Here is a 14,180-nt window from a genome sequence, read left to right on the forward strand (position 1 = left end):
GCTGCCAGGAAAGAGAAGAAGAGGAAGACCTAAGCAAAGGTTTATGGATGTGGTGAGCGAGGACACACAGGTGAGGAGTGTACCAGAAAAAGATGCAGAGGACAGAAAGATATGGAAAAAGATGATCTGCTGTGGCAACCCCTAATGGGAGCAGCTGAAAGAAGAAGAACAAGAAGATCAATGGCGTCAGTTGTACCTTGTACATATCATAATAGATTGTTGCAGTAGTTTTTTTTTATTGTTTTTACAGTTCTTTGGCAGTGTGTAAAATGATCAGTGTTGCAGTAATTGTGATGCTCTTTGCATGAAAAAATATATGTTTCATTAAAATTTCACTTTCTCTTGGTTAATTGTGATGTTTCCTTAAAAAGTGTAGCAAAAGAGAGTCCAGTAGTGCATTAACCCCCCAAGTAGGTTGCAGTTTAAGGGTTAAGCTCTATGAAGTAAGCCTTTGATTGTAGGGATTTGTGGGACGGTGCCTTGTTGTCGAGCAGCAATAGTTTCCCATAACATTTCTGTTTGATGGCTTCAAGTGATGACTTCATTGCGGAAGCGTAGGTTTCTTCAGCGTTGGCTGAAGACCTGCCTTGCCTCTCTCGCTGCCAGATTCATTGTCAGCAATGGCCGTGTCCACGCAGAATAGGACTCTTGAGATCACAGTACCTGTCCTCTGTTTGTGGCATGAATTCCAACAACAGAACACCCTTTGTATCCCATTGCCATAACTTTACCAGCCGACTACTCTGCTTGAAATTTCTTGAGAGTCAGGGACACCTTATGCTTCCATTGAAAGGACTTCTTGTTTGGTTTGAGGTTCCTGGTGGTGAAGCCACGTTTCATCCCCACTAACAAACCATGAGAAACAGCCAGTGGGATTCTCTTTAAGAAGGTTCAGGCTCTTGTGACTGAATTCTTGGCGACACGCCTTGTGAGCCGATGTCAGAATTTGGGAAACCCATCGGGAAGGGACCTTTGACATCATCAGATGAGTGTGGGATGTTGTGAAAACTCTGCCAGCGCAAATGCCTAGTTTATGGGCTATAATATTCTTTATCTTCTGCTCACATTTCAATTACTTGACCCAAAACTTCACCTTATAGGGTATCATCATCATCATCATAAACAGCATTTATCTTCTCATGGATATCTGTTCTGTTGTTGGCTTCTTCCCTTCCTTTGTATGGAATTTAATGGTGGATCAACTCTCCCAGTCTGTCCATTTCTTCATAGACTCACAGGTAGATGTGTTTACTACCCTCCCTTTGTCCAGTGCTGGATATAAAATGACCTCCAGCTGCATGTACGGAACACCAAGAGAAGTCCTGATCTCCAGTGACGAGTTCATATTTGTTTCACAGATACATGATAGGCAGGTAGATAAATTATTAAACACCCCTGGTATTAAGCACGTCTACCTCATGAACACCCTGAATTTGGGCAGCTTACGCTAATTTAGACTTTTCTAAATACATTTTGTATTGTTTGAGCGCAGGCAGGTTTAAGAGTTTGTTTAGGATCACACACATAGATTGGAATCGAACCAGTAAACTAATGGTTTGAAGCCCAAAGGATTAACCATTACGCTTTCTGGCAACCTTATGGCTTTGTATTGTGCCTGCTGCAAGTGAAAATGCTTAACCAGTGCTTTGTTAACTCTTTACCAATGAGCTTTCCTCAGTCCCTTGTCTCAGTTCCATGACCAGTAGAACTTTAAGACCCTTCAGTATAACAATCTTGAAAATAAAGCTGCCAGAGAGGTCCTTCAGAGTAATGCTATTGGGGGACCATTTTTGTTTCCCTAAAAAGCCATTCACATGAAGGTTCCTGAAAGGACCTTTATTTATTTAGACCCACAACAGGCTCCATACAGTAAATAACCACAAATAAGATGGTAAGAGATATGGGAAATACCAATGGGTCATGATTTTGAAAGGACTCTTGCTGCATACAGTAACACAAGCTAAGTTCTGATTTTCTTAATTTCTGGTTGTCCTACTAGATAGCCTACCATACATTCAAGATTTCAGACATTTTTGCCTTTTCAAAACTCAAAGAACCAACTTCATATGCAATACTCCTTCCCTTTGTCATGGTTCTATGAGAAACCATACAACCTAGTAAAGAACCATACTCTGTTACTGTTTACTTATTTCAATCTCCAGGTGGAACCGCTAGACAAATCTGCCCCCAGAATCATTCACCATCAGTGTCTGACAAAAGTGGATCTTCTTCAAGATGGCCGTTATGCAATCTACATTTCCTCCTATGAGCTGAAGGCCACAGATGCTGACACCAAGGATGAAGACATTTACTTTAATATTGTACGAGCGCCACATTTTAGTTATTTGGAAAATGTTACCACAGGTAAGGCAAAAAAAAAAATATTATGAAAACTAGAATTAAGTCTAATACAGATCAATCTTAATTTTACACAGATTCTATTAATGTTTTATAATATCAGTCTATAAAATCTATCTATCTATCTATCACTCTATCTAACTATTATATAGTGCCTTTAATATCTAGATATCGATTATACAGTACCTGTGAGACTATCTATCTACCTATTGTGAAAGAAGTAGTCTCAGCACATGAAAAAAGATTTGGGGCAGCCACCCATATATTGTCCCTGTCTGCACAAGGGTAAAAAGATAAGCAAGAATGTGCAAACTGAACTGATTTGGTATTGAAAAGGTGGGGGCTATATGAGCCGAAACTGGAAGTGATGTCATCTATGGCCGGAACTGGAAGTGACATCAGTCTGGGCGCCAGAACCGGAAGTGACATCGCTGATGTTGAATCAGACACTCAGCTCCATCCTAATCGCACGTGTGTGACTCTATCTATCTATCTATCTATCTATCTATCTATCTATCTATCTATCTATCTATCTATTATATAGTGCCTTTCATAATCTATCTATCTATCTATTATAAAGTGCCTTTCATGTCTGTCTATCTATCGATCTATCTATTATATAGTGCCTTTCATAATCTATCTATCTATCTATTATATAGTGCCTTTCATGTCTGTCTGTCTATCTATCTATCTATCTATCTATCTATCTATCTATCTACAGTGCTAGCCAAGCTCCCTGTCAAAGACAGGTAATAGAATAATTTAAAATTAAATGTCTACTATCTTTCACTACATGTACCTTCAGCACCTTTCCTCAGTATCTTTGTGCGTCTGAATTTCTCTTCACCAGTGTTCCCTTTCTCAAGTGTGACCCTGTAAAGTCTTCTTCTCAGACTCTGTCATTATTTTTGAGGCACCTTCCTCGCCTCCTGTTCAGTTTTATACTTTTTCTAAACACTAAATAATAAACAAACAGAACAATTTGACAAAATGTACATAACGACAATAAAAACATGAAAAATAACATTTTACAATAAACAAAAGAACATGCATAAAAGGAAAATTAATATAAATCAGGGAACACTTCCCTTGTTTGTAAAACATAGCACTTTGAATCTTCACACGTAAGATTGCTATAAAATCCTAAACCTAAATTAACCTAATTAGTAAAACATGCAGACCTACTTCCCTAAAATAAATTGCACATAAAAAAACAGTAATTTATTTATTTTATTGTAAATTGAAGAACTGAAAACAAATCAACTTTTTTATTGAAGAATAAATATACATTATGTAAAATAATAATTAACAAAACAAATGAAGTAATAGAAATAAAAATATGCTCTCCCACTGTTCCTGGCAGTTCACTATGTATGATCTAGGGAGTTGGTGCGTCTACTTGTGTTTATTCTTATTCTGTGATTTGTTGGATTTCTGGGTTTTCAACCTTCTGTTCTGTTTTTGACTTTGTATCTGGATTCTGTACTGGGACTGTGGTGGCTTTGAATTGCCTTATTTTTTAATTCAACTCCTTTATGCCTTTTGTGCTCTTCAGGGCATTACAGAGCATTTTTCTGTAAAACAAAAATATTTTATTTGCACGGTGTGTGTGGAGAACAGCTGAACCCTCCTGTGCAGCGCTGCCCTCTATATAAAGGGTCCTCTATAAAAGGAGACAGCTGCCGCAACCCAGGGAGCAGGAGTCGGGTGGAAGGAAGACTGAGCGTGCTGGGAGAAGTAAGAAGGGGCTGAGAACTGTGGTGTGACAAAGGCATGGTGTCTGTCTGTAGTCCGTGCTGGGCTGTTATAATATATATTTATATATATAATATTCCATCCATCCATTAATTAACCCTCTATAATCTAACTACAGGGTCACGGGGGTCTGCTGGAGCCAATCTCAGCCAACACAGGGCGCGAGGCAGGAAACAAACCCCGGGCAGGGCACCAGCGCACCACAGGACACATACACATACATACCAAGCACACTCTAAGGACAATTTAGGATCACCAACCCACCTAACCTGCATGTCTTTGGACTGTGGGAGGAAACCCATGCAGACACGGGGAGAACATACAAACTGCACACAGGGAGGACCCGGGAAGCGAACTCCTAACTGTGAGGCAGCAGCACTACTGCTGCGCCACCGTGTATATATACTGCTCAAAAGAATTAAAGGAACACTTTTTAATCAGAGTATAGCATAAAGTCAATGAAACTTATGGGATATTAATCTGGTCAGTTAAGTAGCAGAGGGGGTTGTTAATCAGTTTCAGCTGCTCTGGTGTTAATGAAATTAACAACAGATGCACTAGAGGGGCAACAATGAGATGACCCCCAAAACAGGAATGGTTTAACAGGTGGAGGCCACTGACATTTTTCCCTCCTCATCTTTTCTGACTGTTTCTTCACTAGTTTTGCATTTGGCTACAGTCAGTGTCACTACTGGTAGCATGAGGCGATACCTGGACCCTACAGAGGTTGCACAGGTAGTCAAACTTCTCCAGGATGGCACATCAATACGTGTCATTGCCAGAAGGTTTGCTGTGTCTCCCTGCACAGTCTCAAGGGCATGGAGGAGATTCTAGGAGACAAGCAGTTACTCTAGGAGAGCTGGAGAGGGCCATAGAAGGTCCATAACCCATCAGCAGGACCAGTATCTGCTCCTTTGGGCAAGGAGGAACAGGATGAGCACTGCCAGAGCCCTACAAAATGACCTCCAGCAGGCCACTGGTGTGAATGTCTCTGACCAAACAATCAGAAACAGACTTCATGAGGGTTGCCTGAGGGCCCAAATGTCTACTGCGCCCTGTGCTAACTGCACAGCACCGGGGAGCTCAATTGGCATTTGCCATAGAATACCAGAATTGGCAGGTCCACCACTGGCGTCCTGTGCTTTTCACAGATGAGAGCAGGTTCACCCTGAGTATATGTGAAAGACGTGAAAGGGTCAGGAGAAGCCGTGGAGAATATTATGCTGCCTGTAACATCGTTTAGCATGACTGGTTTGGTGGTGGGTCAGTGATGATCTTGGAGGCATATCCATGGAGCGACTCACAGACCTCTACAGGCTAGACAACGGCATCTTGACTGCCATTAGGTATCAGGATGAAATCCTTGGACCCATTGTCAGACCCTACGCTGGTGCAGTAGGTCCTGGTTTCCTCCTAATGCACGACAATGCCCGGCCTCATGTGGCAAGAGTATGCAGGCAGTACCTGGAGGATGAAGGAATTGAAACAATTGAATGGCCTTTACAATCCCCTGACTTAAACCCAATAGAACATCTGTGGGACATTATGTTTCGGTCCATTAGGCGCCGCCAGGATGCTCCTCAGACTGTACAACAGCTCAGGGATGCCCTCATACAGATCTGGGAGGAAATGCCACAAGACACCATCCGTCGTCTCATTAGGAGCATGCCCCGACGTTGTCAAGCATGCATACAAGCTCGTGGGGGCCACACAAGATACTGAAAAGCATTTTGAGTAGCAGAAATTAAGTTTTTGAAAAAATGGACTAGCCTGCCACATCTTCATTTCACTCCGATTTTAGGGTGTCTACACAATTGAGCCCTCTGTAGGCAGAAAACTTTTATTTCCATTAAAAGACTTGGCATCCTTTTGTTCCTAAGACATTGCCCTGTCGTTATTTGTATAGATATCCAACTTCATATTGAGATCTGATGTATCTAATGTGTTTCTTTAAAGTGTTCCTTTAATTTTTGTGAGCAGTGTATAATATTTCATATACAAAATTCTCTATGTAGAGGAAGTCTCAAAATGTGAGCACATTTTAATATATAATATCTAAAGAAGGGTCTGAGGTGAACCAAAAATGTAATACATAGATTTTATGCAGGCATTTGATTGCTATTGAACCTTTAAGCAGTGTGTTCTGTTGTGTATTTTGATACCTCGAAGATGTTTTACACAATAACTGTATCAAAATGGTGGTTTATCTAAGCAAACCTTACATAGTACAAAGATTATTATAGAGGGAATACAAAATGGCAAATCAGAACAATCAAACTATAAACCCAAGCTGCCCAACTGGACTTGGCTATATGAGATATGATATCTGAATGTCAGGATTGCTTTATTGTCAGCTTAGCCCAACATAAATAGCCCTTTCCAAAATCTATCAACTAAAAGCTCACTAGCCATCATCTGGCGGTCCTGCATTTCTGGAGTTCAGTTCTCAGTTAGTGGTCATGTTCTCTGATATATTCCAAGACAACCACGTGTTCCGTGAGTAAACCCTTTGCTACAAGGCTTTAGCTAAGACCCCACTCACTCACTCACTCACATACATCAAGTTCAACACATTTTTAGGATAAAATAGAAGATATTTATTTATCCTTAGCACGTTTCTAGATCACCTTTCCAAATAGCGGTTGCACAATTACAATAAACCAAATCAATTCTTCTTCCTTTCTATCTCCAGTTGAGTGGTGCCCACAGCCTTCCGACTTTGAGTCCCTGATGTGAGGCAGTGGGCTCCTTTTTAATATTTCCGGTGTCTTTCTGGAAGCACTTCTGGGCAATATAGAAAGTAAGGCGGTCCTCCTAAGACAGCGCCCCCTTATCGGCACTCGGAGACCACAGGAGGGTTTCCCTTACAGATTACAACTGGGCTGCCACACAAGGACTACTGCCACCTGGCATATGGGAAACTGAACTGCTTCCGACTCTCGGCTTCCGCTAGTCCACCATTATATTATACCAGATGGGCACAGTTATTTTTGCGCCCCACTAGCCAATCTGTCTGTCCTTCTACTCTGAAATCATCCACCTTGCCTGCCAGGATGCGTGTTTTCCTACAGGGTGTGTTTGTGTACAATGGACTGGTGTGCTAACCACAATTAGTATAGACAAACAATGCATTTCTGCCAATAACAATTGCATTTTTTGCTTTCTTAAGGTGAACTAATTCAACGGAGATTCACCCAGAAGGATCTGAACCGGCGTACCATTCGGTACATCATTAAGCCCTTTCTGGGAGCCGTCTCAGACAGTGTGGAGTTTCAGGTCTCAGACGCAACAGGAAATGCATGCGTTCTTCAAACGTAAGGATTTTCTTACTACAAGTATGCACCTGAAAAAGTGGACGTTATAACAAATATTAAATTGAATGCGAGTCTGTGTGTTTGTCCAGTATGCAAATCTACGCCATCAAACCTCTCTCTGCCAAATTTTACACAGTTCCTCAATTGTACAGAGGCAGAACAAAGGTGGTCACTTGTTCTGAAAGTTTTCAAGTGTGACTGTATCTATGGCTTATTAGGGTAGAGCCCATAGGAGGCCATTTTTGGGACTTGCCACAGGTAGGCAAAACTTACCCCACCAATATGATGGATATAGTCAGTGAAATCTTGAATTTATTTAGTGACCACACCTGCATTTCAGGGCGGCACGATGGCACAGTGGTAACGCAGTAAGGTTTGCATCCCAGAGGCTCCCTGCGTGGAGTCTGCATGTTCTCCCCGTGTCTGGGTGGGCTTCCTCCGGGTGCTCTGGATTCCTACAACAGTCCAGGGACATGCAGGTTAGGTAGAGTGGTGATACTAAATTGGCCCATGTGTGTGTTTGCCCTGTGATGGACTGGCACTCTGTCCAGGGTTTGTTCCTGTCTTGTTGCCATATGTTAACTGGGATAGCCTCCAGCACCCCTCTGCAACCCCGTTCAGAACAAAGTGGGTTAGAAAATGACTGACTGACCTGCACTTCATTCCTTTCTTAATCTTCTTATATAATACGCTAGGGTGGCTGTCTGATTGTCCGTCCAAGATTTTAAATCACCTGTAGCTCGCCAACCATTTGACCGATTGACCTGAAATTTGGCACACATATACTACGTGACGTCTACTATTCACTTTCGGGGTGATAATTGACCTCTAAGGTTATTCCTCTTTTTATTTTTATTTTATTTTATTGTAGAATCAATTCTCGGCAGCGACCAGCATGCCTGTATGCATGCGCCGTTCTCATTCCCTCCACCTTTACCTGTTAATATCTTAAATAATTCTTGAGGCAGATTCAAGTGAAAAATTAAAGAAAACATACTAAGAAATTGCAACACAAACACTGACCTAATCAGTTTTAATGCAAAAAGATGCCGAAAAAAGAAGAGAAGAAGCAGGCCGCTAAGGTGGAGAGCTGCTCAGGAAGCAGCAAGCGCATCAGCCTCTGAGCAAACGAATGCTAAACGTACAGAGAAAGAGGATGAAAACTAGGAATGGTCAAGGCAAGTGTATTCACTGTATGTTATCGTGCAGTGCGCTGTTACTGGTGAGAAATAATACAAAATGTTGGTACAAATGTTACGCCACTAATTTTCTCAAGTCGATCCTTAAAAGTCTCAGTTATGTGATGTCCAATGTAATACACAAATGATGGTTAAACTGCTGCATCGCTGACACCCAACATGGAATGCTCTACGTCAGAGATTCCCAGACTCTGTCCTCACTCATGACCCCCTGTGTCTGCGAGATTTTGTTACAATCAACTTCTGTTGTTCATTGGACTCCTAGCCTAATCTATTCTCTATATATAAAATCCTAAGCCTAAAAGTGCCATGATTTTGTGTGACATTTTTATGTCATGTTTTTTGTCACGCTTTAAATCGGGCTTATTTTAAAATCTACATATTGTGGAGGACTGCCGGCTTCTCATGCCGGTCCTCACCCCAAGGCCACCAGGAGGAGCTCTCCCGACAGCAGGATCATGCCCTGAGGTGGATACCTTGGGGACCACCAGGAGTCGCTGTGGGGGGGCTTATGGGCTCTTTTATGCCTTATGACCCGGGAGTACATCACGGTCACGTGACGGGAAGGAACGACGTGCTCCCGGGTTGAAGTGAAGAACTGATTGCCCTGACCCGGAAGGAATAAGAAACTGTGGACTGTTGGGACAGGAACACCTCCGGGTCAGGGGCTATAAAAGGACGATGGCTCAGTCCAGACACTGAGCTGAGCTGGGAGGTAGAGGAGCAAGTGTCTGGGCGAGGAGGAGAGTTTATGGTGATTTAGTGATTTTTGAGTAGTGTGGAAGGTGCTTGGTGTACTGTGAAAAATAATAAAGAGTCTTGGACTTTTATCCGGTGTTTGGAGTTGTACCTGAGGGTTCAAGGGAGCACTAGCGCCCCCTACTGCCCTACTGCCACTATATATATATATATATATATATATATATATGTTTGGTATCATTCTTTTCAGAATTTTTAATCACTTAATGTGATGTTGTTAGATTTTCAGATTCTTATTCTGTTATAAATGATAAACTAAAATATCAAGAAAGTCGTTTGTATTTAAGTGATTTAGTTAGCTGAAGGTCAAGTTGCGATTACCACAGTTTTCAAGTGATTATTCCTGTTATTTAAATTAGTTGTTTTTTACAAAAGTTTTTTTTATCTATAAGAATGTCAGTTAAAATGAATGGATCGTTTATTTGGTGTCTTGTAAATACTCATCGAGCATAGTGGACCTCAGTTTAACGGGAATACTCCAATCGGTAAAAGAAAATATTTTATTCTCATTTCATGATTTTTACTCCGTTGAATAATAATTAATTTCCCTTTTACATATTTATAGAATGTCTTGATTTTGTCTGTAAGTGGGGTGGCCTACCAGGCCACAAGTGGAGGTTGGGCGCCAAAGGTGCCAGGGGTCTTGGCCCCACTAGAAGGCTATATGCACATTCTCTTCTGGATTCTGCGTGTGCCATCATTGCGGACAAATTATGTTGTCTTTAACCCAATCACGTGCCTAGACTTACAGTAAACGATAAAAGTCACATTATTCAAGTATTGTGTCAAATGTCAGGACCTAAAGAGGAGAAAGGCTTCAAATTACAAGTTTCAAGCTACATCCACAATTATAAAGGTAAGATCTGGACCTATTAACGTGTTTGTGTGCCAGCCAAGGGTAACATAGTCATTAAACTTTATTCAGGGACAGGCGAGTATGTATGTAACGTAACAACATGAGTCTACTGGATATTTTACCTTGTAAAAAAGCAAATGTCTCCATCTGAGCCAGCAAAACAGTGAATGCCAAACCACTGCTTCATTGTAAGGGTCTCGATTTGTTTCCTCAGCTGGAGGATGTCCTCTCTGAGAGAGACATTTTCATCATGTGCTAGGTCAAAAGTAGATGTTTTCAGCAGATGGAAAGAGTACTTTGAGAGGCTGATGAATGAAGAGAATAAGAGAGAGAGAGAGAAGGTTGGATGATGTGGAGATGGTGAATCAGGGTTAGGGTTAGGGTTAGCAAGGAGGAAGTAAGGACAGCTATGAAGAGGATGAAAAATGGAAAGGCAGTTGGTCCAGATGATATACCTGTGGAAACATGGAGGTGTCTAGGAGAGATGGCAGTGGAGTTTTTAACCAGATTGTTTAATGAAATCTTGCAAAGTGAGAGGATGCCTGAGGAGTGGAGAAGAAGTGTACTGGTGCCAATATTTAAGAATAAGGGGGATGAGAAGAGCTATAATAAGTACAGCAGGATACAATTGATGAGCCACAGCATGAAGTTATGGGAAAGAGTAGTAAAAGCTAGGTTAAGAAGTGAGGTGATGATGAGTGAGCAACAGTGTGGTTTAATGCCAAGAAAGAGCACCACAGATGCAATGTTTGCTCTGAGGATGTTGATGGAGAAGTATAGAGAAGGAGTTGCATTGCGTGTTTGTGGACCTGGAGAAAGCATATGACAGGGTGCCTTGAGAGGAGCTGTGGTATTGTATGAGGAAGTCAGGAGTGGCAGAGAAGTATGTAAGAGTTGTACAGGATATGTACGAGGGAAGTGTGACAGTGGTGAGGTCTGCAGTAGGAGTGACAGATACATTCAAGTTGGAGGTGGGATTCCATCAGGGATCGGCTCTGAGCCCTTTCTTATTTGCAATGGTGATGGACAGGTTGACAGACGAGATTAGACAGGATTCCCCGTGGACTATGATGTTTGCTGATGACATTGTGATCTGTAGTGATAGTAGGGAGCAGGTTGAGGAGAACCTGGAGAGGTGGAGATCTGCCCTGGAGAGAAGAGGAATGAAGGTCAGTAGGAACAAGTCAGAATACATGTGTGTAAATGAGAAGGAGGTCAGTGGAGTGGTGAGGATGGAGGGAGTAGAGTTGGTGAAGGTGGATGAATTTAAATACTTGGAATCAACAGTACAGAGTAATGGGGATTGTGGAAGAGAGGTGAAGAAGAGAGTGAAGGAAGGGCGTGTCACACACGTGCACATGGGAATCAGCTGAAGGGCCTAAACACTAGTAATTCTATGCCAGGCCAGGGGGTGGCGGAGTATACTGACTATCTCTCTCAGTCCCTTGCAGACCTTTTCCGGGAAATCCCGCCTGTTGCCGGCCCCAAACATGACGTCACCTCCGGGCACAAGGACACCACTCCCAGTTCCGGCATAGATTACGTCATTTCCCTTCCAGCCCTTTAAAACTACCATCTTGCCTCAGTACTGTTCTGGACTCTAAACTAAGCACATCGTGCTATTTAAAACTACTTTTTGCAGCCGATTCAATTATACGGGTGGCTGCCGCAAATCTTTATGATGTCTCCGACTCATTCTTATTACAGGTGGAATGGGTGGAGAAGAGTGTCAGGAGTGATTTGTGACAGATGGGTATCAGCAAGAGTGAAAGGGAAGGTCTACAGGATGGTAGTGAGACCAGCTATGTTATATGGGTTGGAGACGGTGGCACTGACCAGAAAGCAGGAGACAGAGCTGGAGGTGGCAGAGTTAAAGATGCTAAGATTGGCATTGGCTGTGACGAGGATGGACAGGATTAGAAATGAGGACATTAGAGGGTCAGCTCATGTTGGGGGACAAAACTAGAGAGGTGAGATTGCATTGGTTTGGACATGTGCAGAGGAGAGATGAGGGGTATATTGGGAGAAGGGTGCTAAGGGTAGAGCTGCCAGGTAAGAGGAAGGCCTAAGAGAAGGTTTATGGATGTGGTGAGAGAGGACATTCAGATGGTGGGTGTGACAAAACAAGACACAGAGGACAAGAGGATATGGAAACAAATGATCTGCTGTGGCAACCCCTAACGGGAGCAGCTGAAAGAAGAAGGAGAAGAAGAAGTTTAACTTCTTTTCATATGCGTATATGAATTTGTTATTTTTGAAACATTTCTTCGTTAATTTTATTTATTTTTTTCCATTTGCTGCTATTCTATGATGCAGTTGCCTTCTTGTGTCTTTGGTTGACATGGCAAGGGGTTCCTGAAATTTTACGAATTACATCACCATAGTAACAGTTTAAAAATCAATGAGATCGACAGCTATCTGAGTTTGCTGAATTCCAAATTACCTTTTGAACATTTTTGTTCTTAAAAAGTACATTCTAAAGATCGCTTGCTTTCTAACCTTTGCTTTACGTTTTTTCTACAACAATTTTTGGGTTATGTTTTGGGTTTTACAATTTTTCTAATATTCATCTGGTTAGGATTTCTTGCTTGTTTAACAACAATTCTGATGGACTCAATAGGAAGTAAGTGCTGTTTCATTTTGTTTTCTGTTTCTATAAAGAAAAGATAAAAGATGAGGAGCAGGCTGAGATGGAGGTGTTGTAGCCTTCATTACCCTGTTGTCAAAACTTTTATGTTGTTATGATTCCATCACACTTATTAAATCGATTATATTTTACCACCTCTTAGATGTTTCAAGAAGGGAAAAAAAGACCAATAGTTAATGAATTACAAAATTACTTTGTTTTCCTGTAGATTGGAAATGAAGTGGTCTCAGGTGGAGTTTTCCCAGTCAGAAGTCAATGTGTGTGAAGGTACAGGATCAGTGTCATTAGTGATCACCAGGAAAGGATTCATGATGGAGTCCTCGTATGTTGGAGTCCAGGTAGATTGGACCGATCTGCTTTTGTGACATCTTGCTTGACTAACAGTTTTGATTGACAGAACTTTAACTCTAAGCTTTCCTTTCCTTAAACTAAAAAGTAATAATAATTAATTAATAATAATTCTTTGCATTTATATTTCTCACTCTTTGCTTGGCTTTTCTCTACATTCATAATGGCTAACACGGTACAACAACCTAGTACTATATGGTAAAAAAAAAAGGCTGATAACATCACTTCAAGAGACGGCCACTGACTCACCAAGCTGTAAGCTGTAAAATGGCTGACCGTGCACTCTGACCTCCAAAGGTCATGCAAAAAGGCAGTTTCCAATTGGGGATTAATACAGTGTATCACATACCAAAAAATAACAAATAAATAAAGAAACAACTAAATAAATTAGGGAAAGCTCAATTATAGAACACACTTTGGACCCCTGGAGATCGTAGCAAAGGTGAGAATTAAAACAGAAATGAGTGCCATTACCAAGTCAGAACTTTTCTTTCTTTTCTAATTTTCTCCCTTTTGTGTTAGTCTGATGTGTTTACAAACCATAGTGAGTGTGTATATATATTTATTTGTCTATCTATATAGGTATTTATCTATTTACAGAGCTTGTAAATCCAACATAAACCTAGTGGTTTTATTGTATAATATATAGAGTGTCCTTTCATACTTTTATATCAATTATATTCTATCTATCTATCTATCTATCTATCGTGCCTTTCATATCTATCCATCTATCTATCTATCTATTATATAGTGCCTTTCACATCTATCTATCTATCTATCTATCGTGCCTTTCATATCTATCTATCTATCTATCTATCTATCTATCTATCTATCTATCTATCTATCTATCTATCTATCTATCTATCAGTAGGCTGTGTAAAAATTGTTTTGTTAGCCTCATTCCCAGCTGATTTTCCATTTTGAGCTTCAGCACTGCACTTGTG

At 41.2% G+C, this 14,180-nt stretch overlaps 1 protein-coding gene across 3 annotated transcripts in view; it reads left to right on the forward strand.

Moving 5' to 3' along the window:
• The window catches only part of frem1a (Fras1 related extracellular matrix 1a), a 265,444-nt gene that overhangs the window by 211,662 nt on the left and 39,602 nt on the right, over nt 1–14,180 (forward strand). For all 3 annotated transcript variants that reach the window (XM_039758260.1, XM_039758261.1, XM_039758264.1), the window contains 3 exons: nt 2,163–2,364; nt 7,283–7,427; nt 13,097–13,226. In XM_039758260.1, coding sequence (XP_039614194.1) covers nt 2,163–2,364; nt 7,283–7,427; nt 13,097–13,226 — 477 coding nt within the window. The remainder of the gene's footprint in view (nt 1–2,162; nt 2,365–7,282; nt 7,428–13,096; nt 13,227–14,180) is intronic.

The sequence above is a fragment of the Polypterus senegalus genome, chromosome 7, assembly GCF_016835505.1.
Source record: "Polypterus senegalus isolate Bchr_013 chromosome 7, ASM1683550v1, whole genome shotgun sequence".
Taxonomy (NCBI): Eukaryota; Metazoa; Chordata; class Cladistia; order Polypteriformes; family Polypteridae; genus Polypterus; species Polypterus senegalus.